The 23,567-nt window shown below is 38.8% G+C and overlaps 1 protein-coding gene across 2 annotated transcripts in view; it reads left to right on the top strand.

Annotated features, from left to right (window-relative positions):
* The window catches only part of dock8 (dedicator of cytokinesis 8), an 82,533-nt gene that overhangs the window by 12,249 nt on the left and 46,717 nt on the right, over positions 1-23,567 (top strand). For both annotated transcript variants that reach the window (XM_088409602.1, XM_088409609.1), the window contains exons 3-12: positions 4,163-4,338; positions 7,782-7,853; positions 8,222-8,330; positions 13,496-13,705; positions 14,844-14,929; positions 15,351-15,417; positions 21,056-21,205; positions 21,873-21,953; positions 23,157-23,316; positions 23,391-23,527. In XM_088409602.1, the coding sequence (XP_088265728.1) occupies positions 4,163-4,338; positions 7,782-7,853; positions 8,222-8,330; positions 13,496-13,705; positions 14,844-14,929; positions 15,351-15,417; positions 21,056-21,205; positions 21,873-21,953; positions 23,157-23,316; positions 23,391-23,527 (1,248 nt within the window). The remainder of the gene's footprint in view (positions 1-4,162; positions 4,339-7,781; positions 7,854-8,221; positions 8,331-13,495; positions 13,706-14,843; positions 14,930-15,350; positions 15,418-21,055; positions 21,206-21,872; positions 21,954-23,156; positions 23,317-23,390; positions 23,528-23,567) is intronic.

The raw sequence follows: 23,567 nt of genomic DNA, 5'->3' as shown, positions 1-23,567 counted from the left end.
GCTCCACCTCACTGGCAACTCTGCACTTAGGAAAATGAATGTACAGTATACAACATGATTACCATGTTTGGAGAACTGACTCATTGCCTTTTTCACATCTGTGTCCCATAAAATGGCAGCATCACATTGTTACAAGAATTGTACCTTTCACCCAAACCCCAGTGATGTGGGGATCTTGCCTCTGTGTTTGCTTTAACCCAGAAAAAGCATATGGAGTACTTCACCACTCACTATAACAGCAGCAAGCACACCCAATTTCTTTTTTTAATGCGTGGGGTTTATCGCATTTTATAAAAGATTTTTAAGATGTTAAAACATTGTACATGCACCCTGCTTTAGGAGCATAGTTGTACTTTAACACTCTTGGGAGATTCCGTTTACTGTTGGCGACAAGCTGAGAGATTCAGGCTGTATGAAGTTGATGTGACGATGCAACGTAATCCATTGGAGGGATTTGCTGCCACTCTCTTGAAACCTCTCTTTACACTTCTATTCCTGCCGTTTCGCTCTCACATTCACCGACCTACATCTCACTCGAGCTGACAGTTTTCCAAAGCTCTGAGGCTGCACTCCTGACACTCACTTTCACTGAGTTAGTGTGTGCGCCATGCTTTTGATCCCCCCTCTATCCTTGCACACACACATACTCACTCCCCAGTGAAGATCCTTGAACGAGTCAGCTGACATTCTGTTAGGAGTACGCCTTGCACCATTCATCTATTTCCCAGTTTGAGGCGGCGTGCTACATGGTTAATCCTTAACCTGGTTGGGAAATAGGTCATGAGCTAGGCTGGATGGGGGTCTGCCTACCTTGCAGCTTACATGGGCAGATCTTCAATATGGCCGGATTTGGGATATGGCAGAGGGATTTTTAATGCCATAATCTCTGGAATGGTTTCCTTGTTTGTTTTCATGTTTTGAGAATTCCCTCAACAGCTTTTTGCATTTTTTTTTTCCAAACCTCCATCAATTTTCTCTGGTGCCTGTTGTCATCATAGCTTTGGGTGGAGTCAAGATGTGATGTGCAACTGGACTGGTCGCCATTCAGTGAACATGTAAATGCTATTAAGAAGGGCTGAAGTCGAAATTCAAATCAGAACCTAAGAACTGTGAGGCACAAGTTCTAATCACGAGTATCCCGTGCTTAATAAAATACAAAAGTTGCATGTGTGTTTTTTTCGCATTTGTTGTTTCAGTTGGATGGAGGGAGGGGGTGCTGATGTCACTTCCTGTTATGCCTTGTGGTTTGTCTGAAATCTCATGTTAGGTGGGTTGAAGGCCTAATTTAAAGTGTTTAGGTGGCCAAAGAGATGTGTTGAGATTTGATTGTTAATCTCTGATGCGCTGCACTTTTTAACTTCTAGGAATATGAAGATAATATTTTAGAGGCTCCGCATCAAGGCTTAGTTTCAATACAAAGCAGCCAGCACCGTTCAGTGTAGGTGCATGTTGTCACTTCTCATATCCGGCATGCGCCATTTTGCACGCTTCCCCTTTCAGGTCACTTTTCAGTTGTCAGCAGGGTAAGTGCACAGCATTTCTCTATTAGCACTTGACTGTACTTGAATTGTTTAGAAGCTGCTTCAATTGTTGAAATGGTCAAATTTTGTTTGCCTCGAACACATTGCTTTCTCATTTTACTAAATCTTATGTATTGAGAGGATTTTTTTTACAAGAATTTTCTTGAGTTTTGCTTATCCTTCTTAACTGTTTTTTAATCTATGGTAAATATGCAGACCTTAACTGTTGAAAATCTTTTGCGTCCACATAGCAACGTGCGCTGATCAGAGGCATGCATACATTTGAATTTATTTGTTCGAGTTTGCCGCCACACTTGAAACAGAAGTGACGGCCATGATGCAAACAGTGTTGTTGACTTGCCATCAGAACAGTACCTTAAGGATACTTCTATCCCTAATGATCTGCTTGTTGAACATTAATACTTAGCCCTCGCTTTATAATTTGCTGCTGAAAAAGACGCCTTAAGATGGCCTGATGTGCAGCAACACGTCTGTAAGTCAATGGAATTTGCTTGCCGCTCAATTCTTGCGTTGAGCAGTGACTCATCATGTTATGTTCCTGCATTCATATCTCCGTCTTCTCACGCTGTTAACTTAGTTGAGATATTTCTTGTTCACACTCAACTTTTATTTTATCAAATGGACATCCACCATTTTCGATCTGAGCCTATCACATCATCATTTAAACTTTATTGAATCAATTTCTTATGCTTGTAAAATGTTTTTCTTTGATCTGAACCACAATCTAGAAATAACGAATAAAGAGCTATGATAGGAACGATCATTATAACAACAACAACAATAATAATAATAATAATAATAATAATAATAATAATAATAATAATAATAATGATACCGTAATAATAATAATAATAATAGATAAAAATACAAAAACAATAAAATATTCAAAAAAGTAAGAGTGTAGAGTGCATTAAAATAGAATAGATTGTCTTTATTCTTACTTTGATATGACTATGTAATACAAAATGCTATATATAAGAATAAGAACACTGCTATTGGTGTGGTTCTAATTTTAAACACAGGAGGCTACTGCAGCTATAGAGATTGCCTGGTCCAGTCAAATATAGGTCATATTAAACAAATAACTGGACATGCAAATGAATGTGAAAAAGATTTTAATTACGCAAAATATAAAACTTTACAAAGTTAACATTTCCGTCGTTTCAGGCTTTCTACTACTTCTTAACGAGCAGCCATATTAATGAGGAGTAGATATACATGCTGGGAAATTTGAGATTCAAGTTTTGCCTTGTTTTCATTTTGTTTCTTTTATATGCTAGGTAATTTTCATAAATCAAAGAAAAATAACTCTAGGTTTCACTGTATAAATTCTTATAATAGATTTCTCCTTTTTGTCATATTTTTTTCACCTACGCGAGTGACATCATAGATCTGTTCTGTTTATGGTTGAATAGCAAAAACGGCAGGAAACGAAGAGTAAAATGTGGTGCGCAGTAAGAGGCACGTGTGGCAAAGTGCTATCTCTATTTCTGCCATTCACAAGTGCTGTGGACATATTAAGAGTCAAGGGCATGCTTGAAATACCCACACCAGTATGTATACATCAATTCATCCTATTAGAATATTTTGTTATATTTTTGCAAATTTTCCCACTGGAATGAATGGACGTACAAATCATTTGTGTCAAATCTGTTGTCAAATTATATATTAACATTAAATATAATCTACCTAATATTAAATTTAGAATGTTAAAAAATCTTAACTTTTATGAGTGCAGTAATGTGAATAACACATCACATTTTTTATATGATCATTAATTGCCACATAACATCTCTAAATGTAAACAATGAGAACATTCACTTTTAACGTTGAATATAAAAATAAAAATAAATATAAAGCCCAAAAAAATGCAAATGTCATCTATTACCACAATATCTTGATTCTTGCTATGCTAAGGCCTCTTGAAATCTGCTTGAGGACATTGCCAGGTCACGCTACTGAAGATTCAACATAATTTCATCTTTTCTTGTTATTAATCTGCTCATTTTTGCTTCCGTTATGTTGCTGTAGTTTTTGTTACAAAAGTACCCGCTTCTTTATGTGGTGTTCTTTTAAGTGCCACCTGGATTTAGGCACATTGTTTTTATGGATGGTTATTTTGCAAGCCCTCTCTCTCTTGACTGTGCAAAACATGCAGCAAGAGTGACTGTGAGACATACGGTATTGTTGGCTATTTGAGATATGAGCTAAAAATAGAATCATCTTTCCAATCTAGGCCAATTTGTTCAAGTTTTATTTTGGACAGGTAAGAGGTAGCTGAAAACAGATTAGAAAAATATTTTTTTTTCAGTGCTAATTAAATTAAACACTACACTGATTGCTAATAGAATGTATCCTGATGGTCCTAGTTAAACAGATGAATGTGTGTTGGTTTACTGAACAAATGGGCAGCATGGTGCTCTTGTGCTTAGCACATATGCCACTCAGTTAAGAGGTTCAGCTCATACAATTTGTGTTCCCACATTCTACACTGGATGACCAGAAGGTTAGGGTTGAACTGTGAAGGCATACTTACTAATTGCATGAAGTTGTTCAAAATGATTGAAAAGAAAAATATAAGTCAATTTAGTTTTGTTGTATTCAACCTTTTGGTTCCTCAGCCACAGTCGTATGACGCAGTGGATCCTTTGGACCTGGAGGAGTTCCTGATGTCGCAGCTCCGAAGTGGCGACTCCGCCCTGATGCAGGAGCTCGGCGACTTCCCCGACGACGACCTAAAGGTTGAACTGGTGGAGAGGGAGTGTCGCACCATCCGGCACCCTGTCCCCGACGACGGGTGGGTGGCCGCCTCACAGATGTAAAAAAGTGGAGGAACTATACATTACATACAGAAGCAGGTAGAAGGATAGCTTGACAACACAGAGGTGGAAATCTTAATCTTTGCTAATAATACTAGGGCATCTCATCAAAAACGTCAAGCATCCTGTTGGGCAATTACTTCACATTGATCTTATTAGTTTATCAAAGGTAAACATGTATTTGGCTGCAGAAAACCATTTGTTTCTCTGCTTTCTCTCAACGTGAAAATGTGTGTAACAAAAGACATAATTGGATAAATCTCAAGTTAATTCTTGACCATTTTTTTCACATTTTTGACAGACAGCTACATTACAATACTTTTCCATGCCATTTAGGTTCACCAGGTTTCTCTCTCTCTCTCTCTCTCTCTCTCTCTCTCTATATATATATATATATATATATATATATATATATATATATATATATATATATATATATATATATATATATATATATATATATACAGTGGGCCCCCGGGTTACGAACTTAATCCGTTCAGCGGCTACGCTCGTATCTCGAATTGCTCGTATAGCGGGCAATCCAAACCCATGTTAATTCGTGAGTGCGTGCAACGCGCGCAGAAGCCTTAGGTAAAATCATCACGCTGTATACATAAATTAATATTAAGTGACATAATCTACTGTACAGTTGCATTAAATAACAAATACAAAGGATAAATGACTTTTACCTTTGGAAAGACGTGACTTGTGCTGAGATAAGCAGAGATGAGCAGAGATGAATGCTCTAAGTCAATACGGTAAATCAGATATGCTATTGGTCTTACAGTGTCAAAGTAACTTTTTCAGTCAGGGTTTTCTCTACTTCCTTCCATCCCAACCAGCTGTGCCATCAAGCTAGATAAAGGCGTTCGGCCAATAGCATATCGGCACTTCTGTGATTGACGTGTGACACCGGCCAATAGCATCTCCGTGAGTGAGACCGGGTGACCTTAATCGACCAATAGCATATTGGCGTCTCCTTGACTGACTGATAATTATTTGCACTTTTTTTTTAAACGGTTGGAATGTATTGACATCTTATTGATTAAAACACATTTAAATCTGTGACGATTTTTTGTCCTGCAATCGGCACACTTAATTTCATGTCAACCGTTTTTCCCGACGTGAATTGAGCACGGTGGAAGCGGAGAGGTGGTTGTGTGTGTTGCATTTACTAGGCAGCACACTTATGGCTTGTTCGAGCGTCAGTTCACCTTTGGTTACAACTCACAAAATTGCAACAATGACGCTGTCCCAATGCATATCGGGAGATCGCCGTCTAACCTGACATGCAATCTTGTCTAGCAACCATTATATGGCGCTGTATCATCACCCGTAATAGGGTGCAGAGATTAACCTCTTGAGTTAATACGGCAACGCATATAGGCTATTGGTCTTACAGTGTTACAGTAACTCTTTCAGTCATGGTGCAAATCACGGAGATACTAAAACATCATCCTCTTATTTCTTCCTTTACCGCTGCTAGTAATTTTAGAAGCTATGTCTAACAGATAAAGTTTGCAAAGTCTTCAAAACATTCCGTTTTTCACTCATTTTGTCTACTTCCTTCCATCCTGTCCCATCAAGCTAGATAAAGGCGTTCGGCCAATAGCATATCGGCATTTCTGTGATTGACGTGTGACGCCGGCCAATAGCATCTCCGTGAGTGAGACCGGGTGACCTTAATCGACCAATAGCATATTGGCGTCTCCTTGACTGACTGATAATTATTCGCACTTTTTTTTAAACGGTTGGAATGTATTGACAATTAATTAAAAAAAAAACACACATTTAAACCAATGACAATTCTTTGTCCTGCAATCGGCACATTTAATTTCATGTCAGCTGTTTTTCCCTTTAGCTGTACAAACACTACACTTAAATGGTAATATATTTAGACACCGTGAGTGAGACAGTCAGTGAGAGATTGTAAGACCAATAGCGTTCACGTTACCGCCATAAGTATCTATTAATGATTGTAGATGACGCAACTGCTGAATATATTGACGCAGTTAGGCGAGAACATTTCTACATACTCAATGGCTGGTTTGACGGAATGCTCGCAAGACGAGAGGTTTGCTCGTAAGCGGAGGACAAAATTCTCCCTGATCCACGCTCGTAAGGCGGAATGTTCGCAAATCAGGATGCTCGTAAGCAGGGGGCTGACTGTATATATATATATATATATATATATATATATATATATATATATATATATATATATATGATGATGATTTTATATTTTCTCCAAAATTTTATTATAATTTTCCGTAAGTGATATGAAACTGTACAACTCGCTTGAAAAAAGTAACATTTTTCAAGAAGGGAAGTAAAAATACATGACGAACAATAATGTTTTTTCACATTACAACAACTGAATTTCTTTTGGTGCTTACCTGAGGTACTTAAAATGGTAACAGGTCTTTGTTGAGTCCCATTCAAAGAAATGTGATTGTGATTATTGGTGATTGATTACTTCACTATGCTCCCAGTTAAATATGAAACTTCTCTTCTCAAAAATGTTACTTTTCTTTTTTTTTTGTTACAGATGAGCTTTGCATGTTGAAACTCACATTAATGGTGGACAAAGTTTACATGATTTCTTTTGGTCTCTTTTTTTATTGAACATTAAAACAACAAGGATGTGTCACATTATCCCCCATAATTTGCTGCTTTCCACCACTGATTAAATCAGGGGTCAGCAACGTGGTGCCCGCGTGCAAATTTCTTACGAGAGATAGAACATTGGTGATTTTCTATGAATTTTACAAACAATTATACATGTATTACATTTACATTACATATTACACTTGATTTACAGTATTTACCGCATTATAAGGCGTACCTTCAATTAATGACATATTTTAAACCTTTTTCCATATATAGGCGCACCGGATTATAAGGCGCACCCTCAATTAATGACATATTTTAAAACTTTTTCATTCACATTGTAGTAATACTCAAAGAAATAACAATAAAAACTTAAATAACTCCAAATTCTCAATAGCAGAATAACTCAATGTCAATATGACCAACCTTGTTCAACTGTAAACACACAAAAGAAACAGGTAAAGCTTACTTTATCAGTTTATTCCCCACCTACGAATTCCAATCTCAATATTGATCCATATATAAGGCGCACCCGATTATAAGGCGCACCATCAGCTTTAAAAAAAAAATTAAGGCTTTTAGGTGCGCCTTATAGTGCGGAAAATACAGAACATATTTGCTGCAACTGTTCCTTAATTATTGTGAAAAATCATTGATATGATCAGTGTCTTCACATCAAATGGTAGCCCTTCATATTACTCAGTACCAAAGAAGTAGTTCTCAGTATCAAAAAGGTTGGTGATCCCTGGATTAAATGATCATTTCTTCCTGTTTTAGTATGTTATCATTCCATCTTGTCTCTCTTTTCCAGAGTGGAGTTGGATCCCCACGTGAGAGATTGCGTCAAGAGTTACACCCAACCTTGGCTTGTGGTGTCTAGAAGGTCTGGCCTTTCAACTATATTCCTATTCCCTTCACTTTCATGAAGAGCTTTTAAAATGACGAAACTGGGTGGAGGATGGACCAAAAAATCCTCAAGATTAGGCAGAAGAGTAGATGAAAATCATTGAGTTGCCTGAGAGATGGCACATGTTGTCAACAGGAAATAAGACACATCAGAGAGGCTGATAACTACTATTACACACCTCCAGTCTGAAGCATTAACACAGCCACTATCTTACTGTTTAAGACTTTGATGTGCGGTTATCACCGCTGATTACAAGTGCAGAGGTGTATCAGCGGTAACCATGCATGCTGTTTCAAGTGTGTGCATCACTCACGAACTTTGTGTATGTTTGGATGACCTTAAAGGTGCCAAGGGGATGGCTGGAGTGCATATTCGGAGCGAGCCGGCCTGCACAAGCTGCTTCAGAAGCAGACCTTTGAATCTGACGTCCAGACCCTCAAAAACGGCACACCAGTAAGCTGCCTTTTCTTGTCAATCTTAATGATACCATTTTGTAGGCGTGGCCAAACTTTGTGCTCAAGGGCCGATTTTGATTTTTAAGACTTAGAAATGGGCCTGGTTAAATGCTGATGGAGAAAAATAGCTATTCTATTGTTCATTACTTATAGTTAATATTCAAGTTATTTATTAACCATTTAATGAAATAAAAATTCAATGTGTGTGTGTCTATAGCATTTTAAATTTGATTTCTCTCTCTCTCTCTCTCTCTCTCTCTCTCTCTCACACACACACACACACACACACACACACACACACACTTGAGTGTCGCAGTCTTGTTGGTGCCTATCCCAATTGTCTACGGGCAGTAGGTGTAGGCGGGGGACATCCTGGGCTGGTTGCCAGGCAATTGGCAACCAATTGAAGAAGAGACAGAGCGAGTTGTGAGTGAGTGAGTGAGTGAGTGAGTGAGTGAGTGAGTGAGTGAGTGAGTGAGTGACAGAACGAGTTGTGACTGAGTGAGTGAGTGAGTGAGTGAGTGAGTGAGTGAGTGAGTGAGTGAGTGAGTGAGTGAGTGAGTCCGCCTTACCTCACTCTTCAGAGTCCCGAGTTCAAATCCAGCTGGCTCCGGCCTTCCTGTGTGGTGTTTACATGTTCTCCTCAAGCCCGCTTGGGTTCTCTCTGAGCACTCGGGCTTCCTCCCACACTCAAAAAACAGGCATGGCAGGTGTGGTGGACATTCTAAATTGTCTTTCGGTGTGATTGGGTGAATGAATGTTTTTTCGTCCCTCTGTGTCCTGCGATTGACTGGCAACCAGTACAGGGTGTTCCCGCTTGCTACCCATAGACAACTGGGATGGGCACTAGCAAGCCTGTGACCCTAGTGAGGATAAGTGGCTCTAGAAAATGGAAGGATGGATGTTGTTTGCTACCTACAAGAATGCAGAACGGCTCACACAGATACATTTTAAAAAATACAGTACCACTGCTAATAATATTGCTTATGTTTAATTTCCCATTTGATTGGCTCTCTAGAAGCCACTCTACACTTGAAAGCCATCTACGGAATTACTATAGAAGGTATCATAAATTAGAAGGTGTCAAAAAGCAATTTTTTTTCAATATTTTTGAAAATTGCTCAAATGCAATTTAGGAACAATAGAACATGAGGGAACTTAGATTTAGTCAATAACCTCTGTCATATAGGCAAAAAGAAATTGCAGCTTTGACTCAGCTATTTCTTCTTTCTGTCATTGTGTAATGCTGACTTGCCCCTCAGCTGTTGTGTCACACTAATATTGTGTTAGTCACTTCAAATTCTCCATGCGCCCGCTGGACTTGAACGAGACAAAAAGTCTTGGTTAGCATTCAGCTCGGCTCGCCGTGGTCAAACCCTCATCTTGTTTGTGTTTCCACATGGAGTGTAAAGGTGGTGTGGATAGAGCCGTACAAATAATTCTACTTATTGTTTTTATGCGCTGTATATTTTTGTCCACACCAGTATGTTTTTGTAATTTTTAAATTTTTTTTTTAATGTTTTTGCTTTTTTTGTCTTAATTCTCACAAATCCTCAGATTTACTTTCTTTATGTTGTGGCTATTGAACTTATTTTTCTTTAGTTACTGCTTTTTTTTGTTTTTTTCTGGGCCATGAGCTCTCTTAGTGTTATCAATTTTGCTCATTTCATTATGGCCCCTACACATGCCACATAATCAAAGAACTCCAAAATACAGTTGCTTCAAGTTTGTTTGGTGGGAAGTGGGCTTGAAGTTAGAGCAGCATGGCAGTCCATACTGATCAAGGCTTGAGAGGGAGACAACAACATGCATGGGTGGGGGTTGGTTTTGAAAGCAGACAACACAACAGTGTCTTTCTGCTGAAGCAGTTGGGCTTGGCAATATGGGTAATAACATCTCAAAATCTTGTCACAACAATTCCGTTTTTGTTTTCATTTGATTTCTACCCTCTTTAAAAAAAAAGCTATTGTGATGATTCAATCAAGTTTAGAGGCTTTTTTTTTCCTGTTCTGGGATTTGCTTTATTTCTCCCGATGGGCAATCCAAGCCTACGTTGAATAGCTAATGTGTTTAGAACCCCAGATAAAAACATCAAAATTGTACATACATATTAAAAATTTGTACCAAAACAGTATAGTAAATGCTACTAATATATAATATACATGCATACAATCAGAAAACATAAATAAAAAATATTGAAAGGATTTATTTACCTTTGAGTGGCGCTTGTTATGCCCATATTCCCTCGTAAGGGTAGCCTAGGCTAGGCTAGCTTCGTAAATCTTGATTTTTTTTCCAGCTTCGTTTCCTTATAAATCATCTTCTTACCTCTCTCTTTAACATCACTAGCATTCTTGGGACCCATGGCTAACCTATTCAAGTTTGAATTAAGCGGCAAAATGCAGTGTAAATACGGTTTTGTAACCACTTGTGAGAGAACAAAGCTTTACCATTCCACCATTTTGAAAGGAGTGAGGCCAACAAATAGCAGACCAGCATCTCCGTGAGGAGACCCCGACCAGTAGCAGACCAGCATTGTAGTGACGCTTTGCATGGATGCATTGACGACAACTGAAAATAAATGCAACTACCTAAAAACACCTGCAGATGGGGACAAAACAACACAAAAACATCCAACCCTCTAGGGTCGTGTTGTTTTTGTTGCAAAGCGAGGAAAAGACCTTAAAGAGGGGGCAAAAAAACTCATCACCACATCGCACTGGCTCAAACCCGGGGGTCCACTGTATATGTAAATCTTAAATATTATCCCTACTAGCATCATCTGGAATGTGACCAGGCAGTTTGAAAAAAATAGTAAATAGTTTTGGATAAAAACAAACATTTTAAAAATTCCCATGTAGCATCTGTCTGCGAAAATATTTGATGTTACAACCTGCGGCTTATAGTCCAGTGCGGCCTATACATGACAAAAATACATTTTCAGGTACATTTTTGTTTTGGGCAATTTATAATCTGGTGCGGGTTATTGTCCAAAAAAATACGATGTATTACATAAATACTGTATATAAGAACTCACAACATCAGCAGGCGTGAAGGCCACCAAAGTACCCTGAAACGATGGGGAAACCTGAGTCAAAAGCAGACAAACAGCGGCTGCTCATCAAAAAACGTAGAAGTTCATTTATTTATGTGTACACACCTCGGTTTCACAATTTAGCTAATTTTCAAATCGTCTACCTGGTCCCGACAACGCCACCCACTGACATTATGTCTGCCACTGAAGCTGCAGAGTGGATTCCTAGAAAAGTGACTCATATTACGTCAATTTTATGGTATCATCCGGCTTTGACAAGGCCATAGGTGTCGAACTCCAGTCCTCGCGGGCCACTATCCTGCATGTTTTCAGGTTTTCTTACACCAACACACCTGAATCACATGATTAGCTTATCAACAAGCTCTGCAGGAGCTTGAAAATGATTCCAATCATTTGAATCACTGGCCCTCGAGGACTGGAGTTCGACACCTATGGACAAGACCGATGTAGAGCAAACTCGTCTTCTCCAAAGTTGACTGACCATCTCTTAAAAGTAACTCCAACTCTGTCTGCCACTCCTGCAAAATTCTGTCTGGTGACAGGCGAACTATCAAGGGTGTCATATGAGTCACACTCATCATCCTAAGTTAGCTCTGAATAAATTAAGGCATAGATGGTTCTACACATTTTTGTGAGTTCTCTTCTAATTACTTCCTAGTTCTCTTTCTTGGCTCACAACAGGGTTTTGGTGCCAAGTTTCCATCCTCCTTTGTCTCAAATTGACTAACACTAGGCCTCTAGGCCTGCGGTCGTGCCAGCCAATCGGAGACCTCGCCATCCTCAAAACCCCCTCCCCCACCTTGTCACGCCGTCTATGCCAGGTCCGCTTAATCACTCAAACCAAAAAGTCCTTTATTTGAGCAGCCAGCTTCCCATGATCTGCATGCCAGATAGAGTCTGACAGTGATGGAAAGAACGGGGCGATTGTCCTTCGGCACGTCACGGTTCGTTGTGCTGTTGCAGCCTCTGGATCATTGTGCGATGCTCAGACATTTCATGACAGCGGGAATATGGGATTGATGTGTGATGGGAATGAAAGAGACAAGGACAGCTTAGGGGATAGTATGGCGAGAGGTTTAAAGACAAGAGCGGCATGGGTATGCCTATGGAGCCTGAGTATTACAATATGATTTCACTGCTTGCCTAAGAGACGATACAACTTGTGTGTGGCGGATATATTATATATTATATTTTGGATTGAAATCCCTAATGTTCAAAGCTGAATTTGAGGGAAGACTGAGCTTCAGATATGCCACTGCCAATTGCTACAGCGAAAATGCTAGCAATACTCCTTTGTATGATGTAATCCAGTACCAATGGCATTCACAATCAAAGATGAAAACAGTTGGACCAAATAATAAAGCCGGCAAAACATCTGCTCTGTATTTATTCTGTCTCCTTGCATGTGTGCAACATAAATACCACAAAGCTACAATTACAGTATATCCTGTTATCTAGCAATCTGTCCGTCTAATGGGATGTCTTTCGTTTCAAAACTACACCCGCAACTGCAGAATACATCAATAATATTGACAAGCGGCTCGAGTTTCAATGGACTGCAAACCATCACATTGCGGCTTTATTTTCTTTTTCATTCTAATGACTAAATTATACTTAAGCGCCCGCAGCAATAGGCTCACAGGTTAATGAATCCTCACATAACGCAACAGAAGTTGCAAAATTCGAAGATGAGTCTTTCATTAACTTAAATAGATTCTATTCTTTGTGTTATTGTCTGTGGGCCAAACCTGTCAAGACTGTCAGTGCTGTCTCAATGCCAGTCGGCTCTTATCTTGTGTACTTGACTACATAATTGGAGAATTCTTTTTTAATTTTAAGTGTGATTTTACACTTCACAAAACAGCAGACATGTATTGATCAGTTTAAAGTTAGGCCGTGTTTGTTGGTCAACAACTCAGTAAAACGTTAACGCTTGGGGGACAACAGTTCCATTGAAGTTAAAATTGATGCCTCTGCCAGTCATTAACTTACTAAGATAATCTGTTTTCTTTTATACTTGCCATTCTCACATTCAACCTTATCAGCTACCATCCACCCTCTTCCTTTCAACCTTAAATTCTCACACCCTCTTTTTGCCATCTACCCAGGTCAAGTCTCCGACTTTAGCAGAGCTGACTGATGACTCTGGCCGCACGTTGACCTCCTCGGACTTCAACTTGCGCTGTTTGGCCCCGGATAAGAGGGTAGGGGGTCTGCTGGTCTTCAGCAGTCCAGAGGAACTGGACCGCTCCAACCAGGAGAGTCGACAGGGAAACCGACATCCTGAGATCTTTGCGTTGTACCCTCCCGCTGATGAGGTGGGTGAGGCTTGTCCATTATTTTAAAGGTGTGCATCTACCTGATGAAAGTATCAATACCGATTTTGATACAATAGGTTATGAACAATGGTTTATCCAGCTTGGTCACTCTTGTATTATAAACAGTCAGTCTTGTATTTCCTTTAAAAAGTATTTATTTACAACTCAGCAGTTAGTACATAGCCCCAATGTATTCGACATGGCCACATGACTTCTTTGTGAGTTTTTTCTTAACATCGTCAGTCATTTATATCACGTGGCTGCCAGTTTGTGTCCAAAATGAGACACAGCAGCACCTGTTCAATATCTGGCAGTTCACTGCACTCCTTGCAAACAGTTATACAACCACATATTTTAATTGGGGCATTTTCCTTCTTCTGGATGGTGTTTCATAGTACAGTATTTTTTCATTGACTTATTGTTCATCTTATTATCTGTTCTATAAAACATATGTATTATACGAACAAATGGGGAAAAAAAATCATAGAAAAATTCAATTAATTCCATGAAATGCAACGAAAAAAATTATAATGCGATAGATAGGGGACCAAAAAGACTTTTTTATTTTTTTTTCAACATTATATTTATATTTGGTCAGACAGTATAGAGTGATGAGTGATTGTCAAACTTTAAAAATCAATATGATGGATACGTTTATCATTTGAGACGCTATAATTATAGTATTGTGCTACAAAAGAAATTGGTCCATGTATTGATTAGCGGACTCACATAAGGACCTCACAAGCTAAAGAGTGACTCATGCAGCAATGAAAATTATCACAACAGTTACATGTTGACAGATAGTGCCAAAATTAATTTGTCGCACAAAATTAATTTGTAGCTGTATAGTTTTATTTAAATTACAACAGTGATCAATTGAGGAATTAATGACATTACAACTGATTACAATTTGTGCATAAAATGCAAACTATCAACTGATCTGTTCCTGCTGATCAAATTGATGGCAAGTCTTGCCATATGTGTTATAAACTAACCCCAACCGAAAGTTCTAAAACAGCCATTGTTGCTCAATAAATTAATTTGCTTACCTAAAAACACAAATTTAGCAACTGAATCCTTTCTCCTTCTGCTCTTATCTTGCATAGTTTCCAAAAGTAATACTTTTCTTGTGTTCCAGGAAGACGTAGTGGAGATCCGACCTGTCCCTGACTGCCCTAAAGAACACACTGGAGACCGTATCCTGATCCGATGCCAGGCCATCAAGTATGTTGTTCATTTTTATGACTTTGGCAGCAGATGGTTGTATTAAAAAAAAAAAAAGTTTGTTTGTCGTGTCTGTTTGTGGCCTCAGTCAGCATGATTGTCACACACGCATGCACGCACACGCTCACACTAGTTTGCAACTCTCAGATCTCTCCAAACGTTTGGAGCATTCACAAACTCACAAAATCAGCCTTGTCCTCCCTTTAACCTACTAAAGTGACAGATGTTTGAGTTGCATGTGTTTCCTGGCTTCATCCCCTATTTCATATTGCAAAGTGATTCCAGATACAACAGAGAGACACAGAATAGTAAAAAGTAGAATAGAAATATGATCCGAGAATAGCACCAGGCAAATCTCAATTATGTCAGCGCGTTTCAACGCTTGAGTCATTTCATTTATAAATGATTCTTCTCTTCTTAGGTTTGAGATTGACATTGAGCCCATATTTGCTACCATGGCCTTGTATGACCTGAAAGAAAAGAAAAAGGTAAGAAAAGTGACTCTTGTTCAAGTGTGTGCGTGTGATTACTAATATTTAATTCATTCCTGACTCCAATGGCACCATTACCTTTAGCAGTAAATACTACATTTGGTCCTATCACAACAACCTAAATTGCCAAAGAAAAATTACAAGACACTAGCAGTTATTCTTTTAGTCTCACAAGATCTTGCATGACATCACCCTTGACATACTTGAGGCACATTTTGATTTAATCATATGACTTTACATTATCCATTTTTTTAATCATTAAAATTACTGTATTACTATCCCATGTTACATGGATGGGAAACTTACACTCATTTTAATATTGAATCATGCCATTATAACCCCCCTCCCAGATTTTACTATTGCGTGCAATCCGCCTCCTGCTTGACTGTTTATTGCTTTACTCAAGTCAGTGACGGATCAGTGTACGTAATCTTTAACATGTTTTGAGTCTATCACTACTAATACCAGGCAGTTTTTTCCTCTAAGGCTACTTTTAGCCATGGCTATTTGCATGTTTTTGGAGGATTGATTCAGCTGGGAGGTTTTGTGGGTGAAAAGGCCATAAGGATTTAGCTTATGCTTAAGAGCTGGTGGAGATAGTGTGATGAGGCTTTATGCCAGTGGCCTTGCCCCTCTTCTTACTGCTTTATCAAATAGAGCAGATGTTGATGACTTTGATATTGGCCGATGGGCAATACAGGGCACAAAAGCAGTAATATGTAATAATTGGAACTGAAAAATACTGTTATTTTTATGCTTCACTTGCTTGTACACACACACACGCACACGCACACACACAAAAAACAAACAAACTTTGTCACGCAGTAAAATTTCTGTGCTTACTGGACCAGCCCTGCAAACCTCAGATGTTGTGTTCGGGGGTAGCAATGATGCTAACATTACTGTTTGAAGGTTTGTGCAGCACTTTTACAAATATTGTTGCACACCGTTGACTTATAAATAATCAACAACTACTTCTGCTGTGTTAGCATTTGCACTAGTGGTCAAATATAGTTCTTGGTTGCAGGTACAATTGACAGACTTACATTTTGAGTTCTGTAAAGCTGGTGAACCAGGGGACCGAATGTTGTGTTTGCATTGAAGCTAATATTTCTGTTCAGTGTTGTGTATACTGTAGAGCTTTCACTTACTTTGCCTTAGACCTGTTAGGATAGCTTTCCTGATGGAATAGCTCAAATGATAATGGGACTGTTCAGAGCTGTGTGCTGTGATTTGACAAATTAAGTTAGCCACACTAAAATGGAAGCGCTCTGTAATCGCGAACTATGCTAAAATTCCGTCAACAGCCTTGTTGGTGGCCCAGCCCGAACACATTTTACATTATCATTAGTATTGCCGATAACATTCCTGGCCATTTATGTGGAACACTGTACAAATTTTGCCCTAAATGAAAACACAGAGGTTTATGCTATTGTTGCTCTCTATACGTAATTGGTTGCTAGGCTTGTACAAATTTGTTGCATTTCAATTTTGTTTGGTCTTTAGTTGTGGCCAGACAGGATACATTTCATGTATGGATTAATACACGCATGCTATGAATGTTAGCATAAGCATTTATGTTAAAATTACTATTCAGAGTCAAGTGTATGAACTTTACTGCATTATTATTAACACTCAAACTAGCTTTTCTGTTTAGTGCTTTTTCTGCAGCTCTGAGTGGACCAACAAACACATGCGTTGATGCTTACAGTATGTCACTTTTACTATAGATTAGCTTTGCTATTCATTGTTTTTTTTATTTGTAGTTAACATCACTTTTGTCACATTTAGTCTACTGTATGCTAAATACCTTATGACTATACTAGTGACCCAGAATTGAAGAACTGAGACATTCAATAATTACAGCAGAAAACACTACCTTACAATAATATAAAAACAACAGTTCTTGTCAAATACACTTAAGACAATTTTATTTATGGAGAACTTAAAAAAAGATATACAACTAAAATTAAAGCAAGTAAGCAGTTACAAAGTACATTTACAAAAATATTCAAAACATCTGTGCAAAATGCCTCAACAAAAAGCATCAACAGCTGTTACAGTTGCACATGTCACATTATCACTAACTCACGTTTGTACTTGGGTAGTCATCATTGACCCGTGCCTTGGTATACGTCAGTGTTTCTCAAATAGTTGGGTGGGCCCTCCTGAGGGGGGTGTGAGGTGATGCCACAGGGGGTGCAGATGACCCCAGAGAAAAAGATTTGTTTTTGCCATGTGAAGTGTAAGTGTGATACAATAAGGATTTTAATCTTTTTTTTTTTTTTGTCAGTCATTTTGATGCACATGGGTTTTTGTCTACATAGACAAACCTTTAACCTGTATAAATGCTGTAAAAAAAAAAAGAAGTAATTGACGTTTTATTTATTTTTTAAGGATATAGTGTTAGGTATACTTATACAATTTTTTTTTAGATAATCCTATTTGTGGTCGGCGTGGCAAGTGGACGAGTGAAATATTTTAGCTTTCCTATGGGGGGTGCTTTACAAAATATGTTTGAGAAGCACTGGTATAGGTTAATGCAGTGTTATGGTGACGATTATGGAGCTGTGAAATTTAACATTTAATGACCCATTTTGTGTTCCCCCTTTTCTTGTTGGCTTACTACTCGTTTCTATCTCCTTTCTTGTTTATTTCATGGATATTCCTGCGCTTGTGTGTATGTGTGTGTGTGTGTGTGTGTTTTTTTAGCTCACAATGTTTTTGTTGCTTAGCATCAGTGAAATTGGCAACAGATGTTGAAATAATTCTGCATAATTCCCTCCTTATTAATCAAGGCTCCCTGGTTTGTTCGGACTAGGTGTAGGTTCATTGCTTGACCCAACATGTGGCCTACGTCTGGTCAAAATGCCACAGGAGAGTAACAAATATGGCTAAAGTTGGAACATAATCCACATTTTTTGAATGACGCAAATTTTCCCAACAGGGATGCATAGTAGCAAAGTGGTTAGCATGCCTAGTGGTGAGTTTCTGGGTTTTAATCTGCTCTTTTTGAGGAATCTTTAGGAATAATTTCATTGAGCTGTCATCATCATCAATTTGCACATTCTCTTGGCTTTGTCACACATTTCATAAACATGATGTTAGGTTCATTGAAGTCTAGATTTTTCATAAGTGTGAATCGTGAATGTGAAAAATAAAAACCAAAAAATCTGAGGGAAGAGATAATGAGTTCAGGAATAAAGGAAGAACGGCTGGCAACCAGTTCAACCGAAGTCAGCTGAGATAGTCGCCAGCAAGCCTGCGACCCTTGTGAGGATAAGCGGCTTTAGAAAATGGATGGATGGATGGATGGCGGAGTTTATGATGGGCATTTTATATTTGATATTTATTTTATTCATAGAAATTCAATTAACCAATTATTTAATGAGCTCAATGAGTAAACGTTAATTTTGAAGGCAAAACTACGAAATTAATGCAACAAATATTGAAGGATATTGTCAAAGGTTGATGGGTCAGACTAAGGAAATAAGCAGGCCCACAGACCATGGTCTATATTTCTTGGACATTTGAGGTTGAAAGCAGACCCTTGCTTGTAAATATGTTTGTCATTAACCATGAGGTCACAACAAAAGCACCCTTGTTTGATTCCTTAGTTCCGCTTTGCAGAAGACCGATGATGATTGTGACCACACCCTGCATGTCTGTTGCACTTGGCTTCCGGTAGCATGGCCCGTTATCAACATGAGGTTTTCATCTACACAGAGTGACACAACGAACCGTGTCAGAAAATTCACGGATACCATTCAACATCTGGTGCTCTTTTTTTTTTTTTTTTTTTTTTTTTTGGGCCAACCACCAAGTCTACTGCGGTGTTATGTGTGGTTGGCCCTCTTGGATAGAAGCCTAGTGAAGGGAAGAGCCGAGTATCACAAGGATCACATGACCGGCACATGTGGTTTTCTTCATAGCCTGAGGTTGTGATGGTAATATTGCATTGGTTACGTTTGAATCGAAGTCACAGAATCAGCTTCCATTAATCCTCAGTTTTTTTCAATTATAGCCAACGCTGTTAATTTTTATGAGCGGCACACAGATCACAAGATTTAATTGCATGCTTGTGACGTTTGTTCTTCAAATGTCAACATGATCCACCAATGGGCTTCTTTTTCTATACCTGTCCCTTAGCCAAATTAACAGGCAAGACATATTCACATGGGCGCTTTATTTTCTAGATTGGTATCATCAAACAACGTGTGTAGTCTTCTAGCACCATGAAGACAGTAAAAATTGACATAAAAGTTTAAATCTTGGCTTTGCCTTTCCTATTTTGAGTTACCATGTTCTTCCTGTATTTTGTGTGGACTTTTTTTTTAACATTAAAAAGATTCATGTCAGTCAGGTCTGGGCAATGTGGCTAAGAATTAAAATTAGATTTTCGACCAAAATCTGTGTTCTGATTTCACTCTATTGCCCCACGTTCCCCCCAACTTTCTAGTAGTTATTTACACTTTGAAATTTTTTTATGTACAATACTTTACTGTATATACATATTTGTGTACCTTTTCTAACTGCTTGAACCCAGATGCATACATGGTGAGACATACCGATACAGTCATGTATGTATATGACAGGCTGCCTTTTGTTTAAAACAGTGTTTCTCAAATAGTGGGGTGGGCCCGCCTGAGGGGCTGCGAGGTGAGGCCAGGGGTTGTGTGTGTGTGTGTGTGTGTGTGTGTGGGGGGGGGGGGGGGGGGGGGGGGGGGGTCTGGCTGCACTTTGTTGTTTTTTTATGTTTTAGACTAAACTGTAACCCATATAAAAGCTGTAAAAATAATTAACAGTTGTAGAAAATTGATTTATATTGCTTTTTTTTTAATGATAAAAAGGATACAGGTTTAGGTTTTTCAGCGCATCAGGTGAGGTGGGAGCGAAACATTTTTTCTTGGGGAGGCTTGGCAAAATATAATTGAGAAGCGCATCTACAATCATTGACAATCATCTATAGTTACACTGCTAAATTACCATCTACTTAATTGGCACCCCTGCCCTAACTTGTGCCTAGGCTGGAATTTGAGTTGCTGGCACGATTGAATACTAATTAGCACATCTGGCTCACATGCTCAAATTGTGGTTTGATTCCGGATCTGGCCTTCCTGTATGGAGTTTGCATATTCTCCCGTAGGACTTCTCCGGGTAGTCAGATTTCTTCCAATCATTCTCCAAAACATGCATGGTGGATGCTGTATATTGGGAACTCCCATTTGTCCATAGGTGCGTCTGTGAGTGTGAATGTTTGATTGTCTCTGTCTGCCCTGCAATTGGCTGCCAATCAGTTCAGGTTGTATCCGGCCTAATGCCCAAAGACAGCTGGGAATGAATATACAGTTACAATAATTGAATAATTAATGGATGAATGGCTGGGTGTCTGGCTGGATGGATGGAATGAATGAATGAATGAATGTATGTGAATGGTTATTTATGTCTGCATGCACTGCGATTAGCTGCTGACCAGTCCAGGGCGTACCATTTTAAAAGTCAACTGGGTAACTAAAAGGCTCCAAATCATCTGCAACGCTATTCAAGACAATAACTTTTGGAAAGTCTTTAAACTCTCTCTGTACTTTCATTTGTTGTTGAGGTGATGTTCAAAAAGTCCATCTACTTCTTTCAGATATCCGAGAATTTCTACTGTGATTTAAACTCTGAGCAGTTTAAGGGCTTCCTGCGATCGCACACTCCTCATGTAGATCCCTCCTCGTTGGCCCGGTCAGCAATCTTCTCTGTCACCTACCCCTCACCGGACATCTATCTCGTCATCAAGGTGAGCATGGAACAGACTTTAATAATTGTACATTAGCTAAATAAGAACTGAAACTTTGAAAACAAATAGCTGTCAAAGAATAAATGAAAATATGTACTGTATGCTGTATTTAAAATTTGACTACATCAATCCATTTTCAATAGCCGCTTATCCTCACAAGAGACACATGCTTGCTGGTGCCTATCCCAGTTGAGCTGTCTTCGGGCAGTAGGCAGCAGGTCACACAGAGAGGAATCACCATTCACTCACCCAATCACACCTAAGGACAATTTAGTATGTCCAATACATTTGCCATACATGTTTGTGGCATGTGGGAGGAAATCGGAGTGCCCTGACAGAATCCACGTAGGCTCAGGGAGAACATGCCAACTCCACACACGAAGGCCAAAGCAAGGTGGATTCGACCTCAGATCCCTGTAACTGTGAGGCGGACGTGCAATTCACTGCTCCACCGAGCCACCAAGTTGAATTCAAACTACAGTAGTTCTAAATGTATTGTACTGAATAAAAAAAAATACTGTACTGTATGAACAGTATGACGGAATGACTGAATTGGGATATCACAGATATGGCTCCAGTGTTTTCCTTTTGGATTTGTTGGATTTTCACATCGTGTCACTTTGATTGGACTTCATTCATCAAAGTAGTTGTATACATTGTGTTCCAGATTGAAAAGGTCCTCCAGCAAGGCGAGATCAGTGACTGCGCAGAGCCCTATATGACGATGAGGGATTGTGACTCATCAAAGGTAACACTGTCCATTGGAAAATCCTAAAATTCTTGAAACTGGTTTATTTTATTTGCTATTTACTTACTTTGGGGATAGGCATAATAATCAATAAAGAAATTGAGGCAAAAACATCTCAATTCGTCTGCTGTCTCAAAGAAGTCAACATCTAATGCACTGTACACATAGGTGCAACAACTCTTGCCACTGGGTTACGTTGCATATACTTTTATATTAAAATATGTTACATAAAGTATGCTAAACTTAACTTTAGGGTTAAGTTTTAGGTTTAACCCTTAAACTGGCCACAGTATTACGTAGATGTTGGGGAGGTTTACAGCAGGCAGCATGGTTGCAGTTGTTGCACATTTGCTTTTCAGTCGGAATATCTCCAAAACATGCTATTTGAGCTAATTAAAGACTAGAAATTGTCCTTAGGTTTGAATGTGAGGGGGAATAGTTGTTATATTATATATTATACTTTATATAATAGACCAGGTGCCACAGCTGGGTTAGGGTGAAGATTACACAATATAATATTATAAATCTTGACGACTCTGATCACTTGCTGCACACAAATGCCACAAGACATATCACGAGATTGTGTCCACGAGAACAAAACGGGACAAGATTTTGCTTCGTAAATTTGCCTGGTAAATTTTCTTGTTTTTTTTTTTTAGTCATTAGTTTTTTTAAACTTTTTTTTAGCTAACTGCAAGGAAATAAAAAATAAACATAAAAGGAGATAAATTGACTGTCATATACATTATGCCAATATTTTACCATCTTTCTTCAAGTGCAAAACCAAACTATCACCACACACGTGATTTGAAAGTAATGAGAGCATTCTGAATTTCTCCTGCAGCTATTTTGGTATTCAGATAAAAATAAAAGAAAAATAACACATTTATTTCTTTCATGAGAATTATGATTGAACTTTTATCATTTTTGACAATCAATCAACTCTTGAGACAAAGTGACAGCCATAACGCACACATTTGAGCCAGCCTGGTTAGTTAAAAAATGATTAGTTGGGACGACAACTGTGTCTGGCTGTAAGCATCAAAATGTGCAGTCATTCACATCTATTCAACTGCCGCTGAGAAGTAATCCAACTGCTTTCATGCAGTACAGTAGTAGTACAATATCGTGCCCTAGTATAGTAAAGTATATGATTTTTTTTGGAATGTCACATTTAAATACTGAATTCTCGTGGCCCTCCAGAACAAGGACAAGCTAGAGAAACTGCGAAGTCAGGCCGAGGCTTTCTGCCACAGGCTGGGGCTCTACCGCATGCCTTTTGCATGGGCCACTGTCAACATCATGGAAGTCATCAGCACAGCTGCCATCGACCGCGACATCACTGACACTGACAGCGTAAAAGGTGTGCCCTTTTTCCATCTCCCTTATTTGGGCTTTTTCATGTGACCTTGATGCTCTTTTTTTTGTCTATTTCAGGAAAATCCAGCAGCATAGATCGTAAAGCGCAGCTTCCCAGGCGGAACTCGGAACGTTTCAGCACTTTTGACGAGCAGCTGTGTAACATTTCTGCCTTCAAGCCTGCCACCATCACCATCAGCACTATCTTTAAACAGGTCAGATTCCAAAATGCAAAACAAAAAACAAAAAAAACAA

The sequence above is a fragment of the Hippichthys cyanospilos genome, chromosome 1 (genome assembly GCF_059441005.1).
Source record: "Hippichthys cyanospilos isolate Australia breed blue-spotted pipefish chromosome 1, RoL_Hcya_1.0, whole genome shotgun sequence".
NCBI classification, from domain to species: domain Eukaryota; kingdom Metazoa; phylum Chordata; class Actinopteri; order Syngnathiformes; family Syngnathidae; genus Hippichthys; species Hippichthys cyanospilos.
Note: the sequence above shows the minus strand (reverse complement) of the source record. Positions and strands in the feature narration are given on the sequence as shown.